At 33.7% G+C, this 16213-nt stretch overlaps 1 protein-coding gene across 1 annotated transcript; it reads left to right on the forward strand.

The window, feature by feature from the left end:
- The first annotated feature begins 106 nt into the window (after positions 1-106).
- LOC109042654 (armadillo-like helical domain-containing protein 3) lies at positions 107-16041 on the forward strand. The gene is made up of 17 exons (XM_072301329.1): positions 107-468; positions 1672-1818; positions 2660-2722; positions 3620-3760; positions 4531-4672; positions 5218-5351; positions 6059-6214; positions 6636-6781; positions 7091-7261; positions 8376-8581; positions 8946-9178; positions 10011-10137; positions 11269-11344; positions 11875-11953; positions 12353-12469; positions 14720-14813; positions 15413-16041. Exons 2-16 carry the CDS (start codon positions 1732-1734, stop codon positions 14810-14812), a joined length of 1971 nt encoding a protein of 656 aa, XP_072157430.1. The 5' UTR covers positions 107-468; positions 1672-1731; the 3' UTR covers position 14813; positions 15413-16041.
- Positions 16042-16213: the final 172 nt, after the last annotated feature.

Consider the following 16213-nt stretch of genomic DNA (forward strand, 5'->3'; position numbering starts at 1 on the left):
GTCAAATAATAAACATTTTTGTTTAAATATGAACCACAAAGATAACCATACTGGTGCTTTTTCTTCAGAGACAGTTGGTGGTGCCGTATGCTGACGATTATCCAGTTTTAGGTTATGTTGTTATTAATGATCGGATCGGTTCATCGGTGATTTTGCTGATAGCCATAGCTTATCATTCGATTATTGCCAATTGCCCACTACTCCTTTCCTAATTGTTGTCTATAATTTTGTCGAAGCTTAATATTTCTTAGCTTAAGCTTAGCGTATGTGTAACGTTTCTTTAAAATGTGTGTCTTTCTACTACGGTGATTAAATCAAACGCCCTACAGTGGATAGCGAGTATGCTCTATCTCCTCATCATTCAAGGACCAGGATAAACTTGAACGTCATATAGTTTTATTTATATAATCTTTATCAATTAGGGGAAAGGCCCTGTTCAGCTGTACTGAGGTGTACTATCGATTTTTGGTAAGCTGTCAAAACAATTTCGATAAAAAGATAAGGAGTCCCTTACCAATAGTCAACTGAAATTTTCGGAGTTGACAGAAATGTGCCGTTGCCACACGTATCAGTCTCACTGACCAATCAACCTGATGCACAGACATAGGGGTCACACAATGCTTTAACTCAGAGCTCATGCAATTTTGACAAAGCTGACCGTTTTCAATGAGAGCCACTGTTTGAAGTAAACATTACCGATAGTTTATTGACAAAGATTGGTTGAAATACTCCTACAGTTGTATTCAAGTTCTCATTTAATGAAGAACAATGGCAACTTGTGCTTCAGCAACTGACTTTTCTGCCACTCCCGTCTGGTAAATTCTATACTTGGAGTTTGCTTTGATGAGATGTAATCAGTAGCCTACTAGATCCTCAGTTCTGTCAGTAGTCCTTTAATGATCTTTTACTTATGCAATGTACAGAAGTATTATTAAAATTGGAATAATTAGTGATCAGATGTTTTTCTGACAAGTCTGGGCTCTACAATGGAGAACTTATTTTCAAACCAAAATGCTCTCTGCCATGGAATATCAGACAGAACACACAGTCACCTTCCGGCCAAAGTATCACAAGCGCCATGCAACATTTCAAAATTTCCGCCACCATTTTATTTTCTTACAGAGAAATGTTCAGCAAAGCTGTCAAAAAATTTCACTGGATTTTCTTTTTGCTGCCGATAAAATTAAATGAAATTTTCAAACTGATTCAACCAACAATTTCTCTGTTAAAAAATAAAATTGTAGCGGAAATTTTTAAATGTTGCATGGCTGTCATGCTATGGCTGGAGAGTGGTGACATGTCAATGGTGAAACTCTAAGACCACATATCTTGATTTGGAACAATGTAGACTTCCTGTCATATCTCATTTTTTTAAATGAAAAACCAAGAAGTCACTTCCTTAAAATTTCCATGATTTTTCCTCTTTGTGTGAAGAAAATTCTGTGAAAGCTTCAAGGAATAATGTCAACTTGTTTCCCTAAAAAAAAATAAAATGGGAATGGGGAATTTAAAACATCATGAAGGAGATACATGGTTCAGGAAATTCACTGACTATGTGCCGCTCTTGATTAAAATCATTCACAAAAGTCCAACTCATATCATGCCATACCTCTGCCTTTGTATTGAATATCCTCAGAGAAACTTATGGTTACATACTTTCTATTGTTTCAGCACCTTGTTTTCATTCCATAGTCAAGAAAGCCAATCCCCCAACCAGAAACATATATCAATATGAGTGTCCGAAGAAGCAGTGTTTTTGGAGGATCCAAGAGGCTTCTTAAAGAGAAAATTGTTCAAATTTATGAATCTTTCTTCCGTGTAAGTAAAATAACTCCTGAGTACACATGGTATCTGTAATGTTTAGTAGGCAAGTTATTGCCTGTTTCTGATAACTTTTGTTTCTTGCTGTATGCATCGGATACGGAATTTCACATCTTTTGCAGCTTAAGGGGAAAATTTATCTGTAATGGGCTCCAACATATCATTTCTTCACTTTTTGTATTTCTAGAAGTTATTCATGCAAAGATTTATTCATGAGTATTCACAATCTATCAATGTAAATTTGTTGTTGCTCATTGTAATTTTTTTGAGTACTCACCGAAAGAATCATCTGACAAAAATGTACTAAATGTACCTATTATGACACTTTTACTGCTACTCCTTAACCTATGTTACATTGGACTGTGATATAAACCACCTTACAGCATTTTTCTCTTCAAAATTTAACGAGGCAGACAAATCACATAAAGGAAATTCTAGAAATCCACTCTGGGGCAAGTTTCAAGTACTTAACAGTAACATTAAAGTTGGTTTAATGGCAAAAATATGAATGACGTCATTTGAATGATCTAACTTCCATTTGATTTGAGTTAAAAATAATTGTGAATATCCTATTCAGGAGTTAATTTTAAAACTTTCTGTTTTGTGAATCGTTTTCTACACAGAATCTTGAAGAGAAGACATGTGACATTTTGATCTAGTTTAGACCTCGTCTGATGGCCCATTAACGTATGAACGTTTTAAGACACAAAAGAAGTAGGCGGTTTTTTCCGTAACAGAAGAAAGTAAATTCAAGAGAAGCTAAGCTCATTTTCTTGACTGACAGTAAAGACATCTTTTGCCATGTTTTTAGACTCATGAACCTTTTTTTTTTGTCCAGGGAGAAGACTTAACAAGACACAATCCAAATTTTTGGAGTGAATTCTTTCTACTAAAACCAAAGGTAACTCATCTTGTGTTTTCATTAACTCCAGGTTTCATCCAATGGATGAATTATATTTTATGGCTATTGAAATTTCAAATTAAACTAAGCCATAAAAACTAACAATATGCCCTCAGTGCACGAATTAAGTACTGCAAATTCACTGACAATTTATTGCTACTATTCTATTAAAATCTAGATCGCATTAAAAGGTGCGCGCTCAGTAGGCTCAACTTAAGTGCGTCGATGACACGAAAAAACAGCAACTTCAAAAATTTATAACTCAAAAAAGGCTGGGCATTGGCACCTAAAAAAAATACGGTTTCTTATATTAACCTATTCTACTTCTCTGCCAAATTTGAACCCAATCTGAGGGGGATAATCGGTAGCCTCCCCTTGTGAGATCAACTCCCAAGCTCAAAAAAAGCTGTCAAGTTGAGGCCAAAAAGGAGGTAATATCCCACGCTATCCTGAGAGTCCACCTCTACATCAAGACAAACTCTTCATGCAAAGATAGGGAGCAAATACATTAGCAGTGATGCCGTGGAGTCCCCAAAGAAGGTGACAGCCCTATCAATGTATTTGCTCCCTATCTTTGCATGGAGAGATTGTCTTGATGTAGAGGTGGACTCTCAGAATAGCGGGATATCCCCTCCATTTTGGCCTCAACTTGAGAGCTTTTTTTGAGCTCTGGAGTTGATTTCAGAGAAAACCAGTGGCTTCATCAGGTTCCTCGCAAACTTTAACATAAGAATCAATAGTCAAATTGTAAATTCCTCACACATGCAACATCTCCATTGTAGGCCCAAAAAGTGTTCTTGTTTCATCTTAAAACCTCAGTCTCATGAGATACCTACTTATCTATTTTTTATACAATTGTGTACTCCGTTTCAATTCCTCATGTGATGAATGTTACAGGTAGCTTTATTAGAAGCAGAAATTTTGAAACTTTCTGGCGATGAATTGATGAGTTTGAAACCAAATATAAATATCTTATTTGCTGAATGTGTCAAAACCCTAGATCATGAACATGCAATCCGTGTTGTCTACGCATTACAGGTGATTTTTGTTTCAAAATTTTAAAGAATAGTACACAAAAATAACTTAATCACCCAGGAAAAAGATGAGTTTGCAGTTATCAGATCAGTAGATCCACAGTATTACTAATGGCAACTGATTCCAAGAGTGAAGCAAAATTTTGATGAGTTTTACTTTTAGAGAACAAATGAATGTCAAACAGACTGGGTCAGAAGGCATGTTTCTTATTAAACTTTGTCAGATACTCATCAAATAACATCATGACTTCAATGTTACTTTCCTCTTTGACTCCTCTTCCCTCCCTGATTTTCTTTGATAGTCGAACTCATATCAACAATTTTCCAGAAGGATCTAGTTATCTAGCATTATTATGGCCAGAGAGGGCTGCTCAATCGTTGCGGTTGCTGAAGTAAGATGAAAAGTAGGTAAGAAAAAATCTTTACAGTTAAGAGGAGAAAAAATAGATAAGGATTTTAGCCCTCCATGTATTGACCCAATGTTATGCCTCTGCTTGAGAGTATAAAATCAGTTGTAAATATTGAACTCTTATGACATTTCTCCATCAGTTCCACCTTTCAATGAGAGTTGATGTGTTAATTAAAATATCGAAAGTAAAGTATTGATTTAAAATATTATCCAATAATGTTACGAGTAAATCATTTGAACTTTTGATGAATCTGAACTTGTATTTTCGTCCAAGATTTTTGCCCTTGAGGCCTTTTTCTTTTAGTATCAACATTTTTTTCTTTTTGTCATTTTACTTACATTGCCAATCATTAACTTTGTTGCAGACGTTATGTGCTCTCATTAGTAGCGTTTGCAAAAAAACTTCTGGAGAATGTGGCTTTGATGTAATAAATATTTTGATTGGGTTTGATGTGGCTGAGCAGCAGATGCAAGCTCTGCTGAAACATTGCTCTAAATTTTTGACTGGTAAGCTACATATCAATGGCTACAGTCGAAGATTGTGTACTTCAGATTGTGATCATGCTTTATTTTTCAAAAGGAAAATTAACTTACAGTTTTGATGAAGATGTTCATAAACTTTCTTCACTTATTCTAATGAAATCTCATAGAATTGCAAGTACATATTTTGAAGAAAACCAGTGTTTTCCTTGAAAAAACCTAAACATAATCTGAAATTTTGAACAAAAGGATTTAAAATGTGGAAAGTGCAGGGCCAGATTGAGGCTGGCGTTTTGAAGAGTGACTGCCCCCAGCCACCACCCCTGATGGCGCCAAAATCAATTGCGCACCTGCTAAAAAATTCCTTAATTCAGTCCTGGGAAATTGCTATCAAACGAAAAGAAAGTAATTTTTCTGAATATCTTTTTTTCTCCTTTTCTTCATAACTGCATAATTGAATGTCAAGGAATTACATGTTAAGAGGTTAAAAATGCATTTCTTGGTGCAATCAGTTTTATGCATTAAAAGTTTAAAGTTTTTGTTACATTGTGAATCATTTATTTTACTTCCAGGTGATTTTCCGCACAGCTTAGCATGCCTTTGTTTGAAACTTCTTCTGGTTATTGTAACTGGATCTGATAACATTAGTCAAAACTCTCTGCTGGAGTATCTTATCATTCACTCAATGTTTGATGTTTTAGTGCAGGTTTGTATTTATCTGTACGCTTAAAAAGTATTTTTTCTAGCATTTCCGCCAGGAAAAATACATTAAAATGCATTTTAATCAAATTTGGAAGACCAGGAACAAATTGTCGAAAAGATAATTTGTAGAGCTGTGCAAATCATGAATTTTGAGTCTAAATAGAATCTTTTAAAAGGGTCCCAAATCTGGATCCTTTCGTTGTTAGAAATGCATCAAAAACTCAATTACAGCGTTCATAATCCTTGCTCTTATTTTGTTTTTTAAAAGGAGAACTGGTAAATATCATGGCTCGAAATTTTTATGTAGTACATAATTTTGACAGGGTGTGGAAGAATTACAGAAATTTTTAAAAAATAATAATGCAGCTGTTTTTTTTTTTTTTTTTTTAATATGAGAGGAAATTTGCCGTGTTTTTTTTTTTTAATATGAGAGGAAATTTGCCGAGTCACATTTAAAGATACATGTTTTTAGAGTTAAGACATTGATAAGTAAATTCTACATGTTTTTACAGATTTTTCGAGACTCACCAGGTTATTTTCAAAGCATGATTTGTCTCCTGGACTGCAGAGAGGATCCTTTTTGAAATGTTTTTTCTTCTCTGATGCTTTCTCCCAAAAGAGCAGCTCCCACTGAATACTCAATTCTCATCATGTTTGTTTCTAAATTTTCTCTTACATCTTAAACTAATTTGTGAATCTTGTTTTGTTTAGCTTCTATGTAACCCAGAAAGTAGAGCAATTCATGGCAGTGATGTTTTGCTGTTGATTTCTCTTTTAGTCAACTACAGAAAGTACGAGTTGTCAAACCCATACATAGTCAAACTCTCAATATTAGACAATGAACTGGCTTTGAATGGCTATGGCCAGGTAAGAAATTGCATTTTTGCCCCAGTCATAGAACCCTGGTGTGTCTTTAGTTGCATTTAAGAACGGCACTAATTTTTTAGGCTTGTTGGAATTTGAGTGTTTTTCTTCTTATTATTACATCCTCTCTAATATTCTAATATTACCTCTTTGTCTGCCAGAAATTTTTTTGTTTATAATGATAAAAAAAAAATTCAAAATAACTCTAATACATCACAAGCAACTCTTAACAATTTTTCTGTGGTTTACTAACTTTTTTTTTGTCTCTATTTGCTCCTCTGTCAGCATTGAATAAAGCAACCTACTTCATCGAAGAGTCATGGCAACATTTTTAAGCACTTTACATCTCTCATGATTTATCCTTTCTTTGCAGTCTATCTTTTAATCCATTGTCCTGAGCATATTTCAAATCCAATGCTTGCAGGTATTAACTGGGGCTCTATCAGAACTATGTCATCAGTCTGAGACAGATGAAACTGAAATACAAGCTAGTTGGCTGTCCTCGATAACTAACATGGTCGGCCTTATGTTTGGGACGGAGGGTGATTATTCTCGAATGCAGCAAGTAAAGTAAGTAAACTACATGTGTGAATATTTTCCAGCAGAGACTTGAACATTCATTCAGGCCCACTCATGGATGAGCCATCTTTCTCATCAGATGATGAACTGTAATCATCATTAATTATTTTTTCCCCAATTTTAATCGCATTTGCAATTGCAATCGCATATAATCTCTTTTATCGTTATTGAATTTTAAAATCCTTAAACGCATTGCTCTACTGATAACACAAGGCTTTCCTAGTGCAAACAATGATACAAAGAAACCAATACTCAAAATTCTAGTTTGCCTGTTAATAATTTGATTTTTCACTTTTTCAGCTGCAATACGGGTGCGTTGATTGCATTATACGAAGTTGTCCACTTAAATCGGAATTTTATGACAACATTAGCACACATTCAAACTGATGTTAAAGTGGGCTCATTTCCACAAGATGATTCTAACGCTGGATTAGAACAATCAACATTACTAGTCACTTTTTTTCAATATTGGTAAGTTCTCTACTTTTTCTTATTTCCATCCCCAATGAAAAAGTCAATAACCTTGGAATCCCATTGACAGGAATCGCCAGAATTATTAACAATAATTCAGAATAGTATGAAGATTTTACCTCTTATCGTTACAAATAAGTCCTAAAACCATAAGTCCTTTGAAATTAACCCATTCACTTACATTAACAAGCATATTTGTCATCACTGTTCCGGGACAACTGTGCATTGACGAAGTAACTTGTCAATTGTTTTAATTTTGTCAGTTTTAATTTCGAAAAAACATGCAATGTTGATGTCACCGTTTGCTAACCTTTCTATTTTTTCTTGCGAGCGGCTTTGCAATAATGATCGTGTCATTAAAAAGTTTCTGCACCCCTGCAGAAAACTATATTTTGTCAAAACAAATTTAATGATCAAGTACTGGTTTCTGTCCAAATGTTTAAAAAATGATTCGCTTATTTCTGTTAAAACACAGCCACATTCCTCAATATTTTTCTGATTTTATGAATCTCTTTGATTTTATTGTGTGAAAAACTGTATGTCTGCCATGGCCAAGGTTTTAAAAATACTTGCGCTAAATTTTCAGTCACAGTTGTAGGCAATGTAGAAACATTCCAATTGTGTTCCATATTTTTCAAAAAGTTCATGGAAATCAAAGCTATACAGGTTCATTCTAGGCATTATGTGCTTCTTGCCTTGCTCTCAAGGTAAATTTTACATATTATGTGACTAAGTTTTTAACTCAGTGTAATTAGCCTATGATACTCACCAATCTGTATTTAAACCTCACTCTTTTTTATCTCAACTTCATTGAAACAAAACCTATTTTTCTCAAAATTTATAAATGCGTTTGAATCTCTGATTTGGGACATTAACATCGAAAGAAAATTGCTTCGAGGAATAAGCATTGGTATGAATTTTGAGTCTGCGTCAACATGATTTTTTACAAAATAAATAAAGAAATCAACGGAGTCAATTTTGAGACTATTTTATTTTTGAAATAAGTAAAATTTCACACATCAATGTGTCCAAAAATTATTCTTTTAAGAGGGCTATAAATGTTGTATAATTTACTGTTTGCGTTACCTGATTCTGACTCTTTTTTGTTTCACAGTTCAATTGTTATGCAAGACCCAAAGTGTGCAAATAGTACAAAATTATGTTTTATCATATTGTCATGTATTGCTGAAGATCAATATGCAAACTTTTATATGCATGATTCAAATCTGATGTTCAAAGTTATTTTATATCGATTACCAATGCGACATCGGAAGATAACCCTAGATTCTCAGCCGCAAACGTTGGCTGCAACTCTAGTTGGTAAGTGCCTACATTTTTTATTTAATACTGCTGAAAACTGTTATATTCGTATGTGAACAGTGAATAAACATTTCTAACTGTGTTCCGGATTCAACTAATTACTTTTAAATTCTTGGTGAACCAAGCTTTACGCAAATCTGTACATAACAATTCCTAGTTAATCTCTTGTATTTTTAAATGTTTCTCCATTATCTGACATTCTTTTTTTTTTGGTGTTCTCTGTTATACATCCACCGAAGTCTCTTCGATAACATAAAAATCTCAAGTGAATCATTGCTTATTGCTGGTTCAAGGTGAGGGTTCAGGAGGTTTCATTTGTGGTCTAGTGCTAATTAATTTTTCTTTTACTTTTGCTCTCTTTCAGATCTAATCGTTGAATTCATTATGAGTCATATGATGAATAAATTTCCCCTCGAGCTATTTTTACTGGCAATCGGAATTATACATCGGATTCTCTGTTACCAGAAAAAATCGAGGGTTCGACTGAATTATCAATGGAAAAACTTGTGGAGTGCCCTCATTTCTCTACTTAAATTTTTAACCCTACATAAAGCTCAATTTGCCAAGAAGTATGATATATTTTCTCTAGGATCTCAGGTATGTTGCCTGTATCAAGAATTATTAACCTCTCATACTTTGAAAGTAGCTCAATGCCAGCGGTCAAAATGGATGTTCTTGGAAAAAAAAAGTGTCGTGAAACACAATTTTGTGTCAATGCCGTGTCAACAAAATATGTGTGAATTGACTTTAAAGGCTATACAACCAAAACTTGAGGTGAATTGTCCACTAGAAAAATAATGCCTCTTATGTTATAAACCAATGATAATTATACTTCAGTCTACTGAAATTAAATACAATGTTCACCTCTTTTCTGTCATCCAACTTTTACCTTCCTAACATTTTTTTTTTTTTTTTTTTTTTTTTTTTTTGCAAACCCCGCATAACTGGTGAAGAAGGATCACAAGTCAATTAGTTCTTTCAAAATAGGAGGAAGTCCAATTTTTCATACTAGTTTTTTTTTCATTTTTTACGCATTTCTGTGCGTCTGTCACCTGCGCTCCAAGAAGCAAACTTAAGCAATATGTTTCTCAACGGCTTTCTCAAGTAATATGGTAAGGACAATTGGAGAGTTCATAAAAGCAAAAAAATCATGTTTGAAAAATGGACTCCTGCCCTTTTTCAAAGTATTGATTCAAGCAGGTTGTTTGGCAGGTCAAGTATATTTATTTCCAGTCAACATCACACAAAAGCAATATACCAAGTAAAATAAGTAAAGGACAAAGGAAGAATAAAAAAATATTCAAAGCTTAATCTTTTCTGTCCTAATTCTTCTTAAATTAAAAGTATCAGTTCATTTCTTCTCGGAGCAATTTTTTATTGCGTCATGTCTTCATTTTACCTTTAATATTACCTAAATATATGATTCCAGGTTGTAAATATATTCAACTTATTCATAATGTATGGTGACTCATTCCTTCCATCACCAAACAGTTATGATGAACTTTATTATGAAATAATACGGATGCACACCGTTTTTGATGCCCTTTATACTTTTGGTAAGTCTTTCTTTATCATCAGTGTTGATGATCAAGATAGCTTATTGTTGTGTTGTTCCTCAGTAAAGTTGGTGGAAAATAAAAAGAGGCTCATTCCTGCTGTACGGATATGCTAAGGAAGAACTTTGTATGAATTTTCAAGAGTTGCCAAATTTCCTCAGTTTAAAAATCTCTTTTTAAGGAAAGTTATGCATATTATCCCTTGAAATTTTCAGATCTGTTTGATTAAATTGAGTACAAAATTATTTGAAAATTCAAAGGAAAATAAAATTCACAATTTTTCCTGCAATTTTGATCTTTATTGATAGAAATGTAGCGGTGGGTAGAGAGCATCCATGAAGAGATGGGGAGATGCCAGCTTCCGGAGGATCTCTACCATGACAGATTCCTGTGGAGAGTAGGCGTCGCAGAGCACCCTAGCGCGCCGTAAAAGCGGCTCATACATACACATTGATAGAAATGTGGCAAAGTCTGAAAGCTGTACAGCGTTCTTCCTTAGAATGGTAGTATATGACGGAAAGAAATTAGTAGCGGGACAATAGTAGCCTCTGATAATTCTCTAATAAAAGTCAAATGTCAATGGTGAAACTTTCAAACCCTGTATCTCGGTTTGCGGCTTAGCAGACTTCCTGTCATTCTTTATTTTTTGAGTAGGAAACTACTCCACATTAAATCTTAAAAATTCTCGTGATTTTTCTTCTTTTCCTTCTGTATGAAGAAAATTCGGTGTAAACTTCATGATATGATGTCGGTTTGTTTTTCTTCAAAGAAATAAAAAGGCAGCAAAGATTCAAAACACTGTAAACGAAATACGTGATTTGGGAGTTTTACCATCGATGTGTTTAACAAAATGTCAACTCACATTATTTTTGAGCATCAGTAACAGCCTTAAAATGCTATTTAGATTTGTTTTTGTCACTATGTATCTCCTTCATATATCTTCTTACAAGGCTGCAAAAATTCTGATTTCAAGTACCTATGCTACAGTTTCATCTTTTTCCCCAACTTCCTTTAGCTTTAGGAACATTTTATAAAGTCTCTATTTTTTAGATGTTCACCTATAGTTCTGTGTATTCTGGAAAGATCCCTCTATAATCCATACTTACTCTGTTCTGTTTTATTCCCTCACAGCTTCCAGGTACTCGTCCACCGATGGTGAATTCAAGTCATCGGCAATCTCATTAACAAACTGCTTAATTAATGTTAGGTAAGTTCAATTTTAGTTGAAGCTGTGCTGACTTTTTTAAATGAAATTTTGTATTTAAAGCCCAATTTTTTTAAATATGCCAAATTATTTAAATTTATTTTTTCTTCAACAATCCTCAGAGCCTGTGGATAAAAATTATACTACAAAAAGGTTTAATCCTGAAAGAAAGAATAGCAGAGGCTCAAATATATGTTGAGGTATAATAATTCAACTTTGCACTTGTTTGCTACTGAAGTGTTTATTGTCATCAAAGGCGATAGTATCAAATCAACCATTATGCCTCCATTCTTCATTTTATATTAGTGACAGGGCCATGAAGAACCTTCGATAGCAGAAAAATATTATAGCTCTTACTTTCCTTTGCGATTCAATTTTTTATTTGGGTTTTATACCACTGAAAATGAGGCCAATTCGTTGCTCATTAATTACACGTGGAGAAGGTAGGTTTAATTTGATTCACTATTTTTCTTTGCAGAGTTTCCAAATTTTAATACTACTTCATAATTTTCATATTTTCCAATTTTTTTCAGAGCCATTGTCAATCATTTTGCCCCAAAAATAGATAGTTGGCTATCCGATCAATCCTTATCGACACCATCTGAAGATCAAGTATGTGAGATTTCTTTTTTATATAGTTTTGCTTTTGCCAGTTTTAACCTTTTGATATTTTGTAAAATTTAATATTAAGGCCATTTGGAAATGTTGACTCGCAAAAACTCTCTCATTTTACATTCTTATTTGGATCTATCTTGCAAAAATAACTGCCCCCTCCTCTTAAGGCAATTATTCACTCCTTAGCAACTTAATACAATGAGAGTTTTTTTCTGAAAGTATAGATTGATCAGGAACGAATATAGGAGCAGTACACAATTTTAAAATATCGCGAGTTGAGGTTTGTGGCTCCCTAATTGCACTGAGTGTACAATTCATAATTCATATGACTCAGAAAAAAGTCATGGTGCATCTGCTTCCTACTAGTGTAATGTTTAAGTCCTATCTTGTTCCCAGATTTTAGAGGTGGTTCGGAAAAACTATGGAAGTCTGACATTGAAATTGCAAGATGGTTTGGACCAGTATGAACCTTACTCTGAAAAACCAAACCATACCGCCTTCTTCACAAATATGGTAGGCCTAATCTTGGCTCCTCAACATTATTTAATATCCTAAGGCCTTTTTTGGCCTCATACAGTTTGTGCTAATTCGATCTCGGAAACTACTGGACCGATTTTGCTCGGATTTGTTTTAAATGAAAGCTCTTAGGCTGTAGACGTGCCAACATTCCTTAGTTTTTCGATTTGCGAGACCGACGTTGCAAAATTTACCTCGATTTGATAACGACATGCTTGCGTTTTTGACGTTGGACAGTTTGTGCTAATTCGATCTCGGAAACTACTGGACCGATTTTGCTCGGATTTGTTTTAAATGAAAGCTCTTAGGCTGTAGACGTGCCAACATCCTTGGTTTTTCGATTTCCGCGACCGACGTTGCAAAATTTACCTTGATTTGATAACGACATATTTGCGTTTTTGACGCTGGACAGTTTGTGCTAATTCGATCTCGGAAACTACTGGACCGATTTTCCTCGGATTTGTTTTAAATGAAAGCTCATAGGGTCTAGATGTGCCAAGACCCCTTCGTTTTTCGATTTGCGCGGTAGTTATAATTACTGTAATTTATAAATCTCAGATCTCATTTGTTCCTGTTTTTTTCAAGGGGTAAAAAACCAAATTTCAGTGGTTGTACCTTTCAAGGCATTTAATCTAAAATGACCCCTACAGATGGAAGAGCGCAGTTAAACATTTTAAAATCAGTTCTCAGTCGAGCTGGGCGTTCTTTTATTTTTAGATTTGAATTTTCTTCTTGAGTTTGAAATCCTTACCCAGGATTGCAATGGTTTAACACCTGAATAATAGGACATATTTAATCTATACTCTTTCATGAAAATCTTGTATGTTAAATATGTCATTTACTTTGAAGAGGGAATCGAATCTGAAAAAACGTGGAAATCAGAATTTTACTGATCTTTTCCAAAATTACTAACCTACATTACTTAAAACCTCTTTGTCTCTACTAATAAAGGAAAGTTTGAATTAAAAGGAGTGTAAAGAAATAAACTTGAAAGAACTTTTTATTTACAGACTATAAAAGTAAAATTCAGCAGAAAATCACAACAAATTTCAACATTAGAACAAGTTTGTGCAAGTATCTGCGTTTACTACAAAATCAGTGCTTTCAGAATTCAGATGAACTAAAGTAGACTTCAATAAGTGATTAAATTTTTTTTTGTCTTTTTCAAATTATTCATCTACGCTGCAGTAATAAACATGATTCATTTGTTCTTTTTCTTCATGAGATATTTGAAAAAAATAATAAATGAATAGAAATCTATTTATAACACATATCATGCGTATTTGCTGGTTAAAAACTAGCACTGATATTTTTTAAAAAGAGGTCGGTGCTAATTTTGAACGTAGCAAGTGGGAAAATGTCTTAAGTTTGTTATTAGTGCTTTTATGTTGTTAGTATCTCTATGCTTCAAGTGCACGTGTGGGTAAACTATCAGACAGCCTCTATGACTGAACTTATGTTTCTAGTGCATCTGTACAACATTAGATCTTGATACATTATCTTCAGACCAAATTAATTCTATAGGACATAAGTGGAAACATGAAGGGGAAGAAGTTATTTCTGAACATGCATCTTTGCACTGTAATAATAACTATAAGCAGTATCAATAAAAATATTTGCATTATTTCTTAATGGACCACTCTACAAGGCATGAAATTAAGCGCTCTAATATATGTTTCCTTTTCAAAATTTCTTGTAGTACATGATCTGTGCAACAGGAGTTACTGACATTAACTTCCAATCAATATATCAGTGGTTTTATTAAGCACGAAAAATTTGAATTTCCTGCACACATGAAAAACCAGAGTTTACTCAGGTCAAATCCAGTACTACAACGGTTCCTTTAGGCTTCTCAAAAAGCAGTTTTCCTCTCCCATCCCGTGTTTCCTAAAGTGGAACAAACTGCAATAGGTGAGACAAAGCGACGATATTGAGGTTCTCATATTTTCATACTGCAAAGATTATAACAGCAACGTTCAGCATGAAATTCAACTCAAGCAAATTATGTGAGCAGAAAGTTTTAATTTATGCATCAAAAAACGGTAATATCTTAGTTAGAAGTCACTTCCAATAAGTTTTGTCGCACAAATCATGTTCTGTGTGAAATTCCAATGAAAAAACATACCTCATATTGCTTAAATTTACACATTCTCTAGTGTTTCATCGTGTAACTAAGAATTGCTCATTTTTTCGTATTATGTACAAATTGTATGCTAATCAATAAGCCTCTTTGTTTGTATTTTGCAGATTAGAAATGTTGTCATTGATATCAAGCAAAACATTGATTATGCCTCTTTAGATTTGCAAGTTATATTGAATGATTTTTCATCGATCACATAAGGTATCATCGTTTTCTAAGTTCATTGCTTCTATTCAGCCTTCAATTTCATTTTCAACTTTTCCACTATGAAATTAGGTTTATTATTTTAGTCAAACAAACAATTTTATGCTTTGAAGACACTTGAGGTATCTCCAAGTATAAAGATCAACTTACATCACGAACGATTTGACAGGAGAAGACTTCCACCTTGTTCATAATGGTTGTAAATTTTCTAAACTGTGTGTAACGACATTATAAATTTATCTTAATCACACATCTTGTATTACTTGATAATGCTTGTTGACAGCAAACCAACTCATTTATTTCAGCAATACATATATTTTTATGTTTCTACCTGTCTTGAACGTAACTCCACCTCAAGGCTGCAAGATCGACTTAAAAAATTAAATTGTTTACAAGAGTATGCAAGAAACCTTTGTGTGGGAAACAATATATTATGACACCTCCGAATTTGAAATTAAAATCAACAGCAATCTAAAATATTTAAAATAAAAAAAAAAACCGAGCACTAAGTAAATACACTAGATTAGAACAAGGTTACCACCCCTTTCTTTCTGTCTTTTACTATAATTCATTGACAATGTGCTTTATTTTTTCAGAATTTCTCTCCACTCACATCTCTAAAACTTCCTAAGAAGATTGTTCAAGCTGATTTTCAACTCTGAAGTATGAAGAATCAAGTATTCTGAGTTTTCTATCGTACTGAATTGGAAGTGCTTATGGCTTTTTCACCGTCAGACAGTACTTTGAGTGTTCTAGATGAAGTAGGCTAAAATAAGAGGAACTCAAAACATTTCCTGTAGGATAAGAATATGAGGCCAGTAGCTTGCATAGGTGAGGAATAATACGGAAATATTCGGAACAGACAGAAATGCTTATCAAAATTTAGCTTCTCTTCATAGAATTCAGCTCTATTTTATTAATACTTCCCCTGTATGTTAAAAAAATTGTTCCTATTTTAATTGAGCAAAGCAGTAAGATATATTACCTAACAATGGAATGAATATCTGAATATATTTTCGGAATTGTTTTGTATATTATGAGTTTTAGTGAACCGAGAGCCCTCACCCTCTCACCGAGCTTATTCGCTGAAGCTTCACGAAAGTATTCTCGGGTACAAGCTTATCTGACAATGAATTACCTTTTTGATGACAAATTAATCTTTGTAAAATATATATCATTGAAAGTATAATTATCAAAGATCAAATTAAAAACAAATCATGGTTAATACTTCGTTAAATTTGATGTATGCCTATCATTTACAACTTAATAGCATGGTTCTCATTTGCTCTAAAAAATTGCCATAAATCAAATTCTAGAAAACCACGATGCAGTGTTTTAAAGTAAAATCTTCATTCTCTACTCTCACTGTTTTATAATCGGTTTAGTAGCCTCCTCTT

This window comes from Bemisia tabaci, chromosome 6, assembly GCF_918797505.1.
Source record: "Bemisia tabaci chromosome 6, PGI_BMITA_v3".
Taxonomy (NCBI): domain Eukaryota; kingdom Metazoa; phylum Arthropoda; class Insecta; order Hemiptera; family Aleyrodidae; genus Bemisia; species Bemisia tabaci.

What these genes read in the sequence shown, in the direction of transcription:
- LOC109042654 (XM_072301329.1), top strand. Translation starts at nt 1,732, where the DNA reads ATGAGTGTCCGAAGAAGCAGTGTTTTTGGAGGATCCAAGAGGCTTCTT. An exon ending in GTCACTTTTTTTCAATATTG is followed by an intron (nt 7,262 to 8,375) that starts GTAAGTTCTCTA and finishes TTTGTTTCACAG; the next exon opens with TTCAATTGTTATGCAAGACC. An exon ending in TATTTTCTCTAGGATCTCAG is followed by an intron (nt 9,179 to 10,010) that starts GTATGTTGCCTG and finishes ATATGATTCCAG; the next exon opens with GTTGTAAATATATTCAACTT.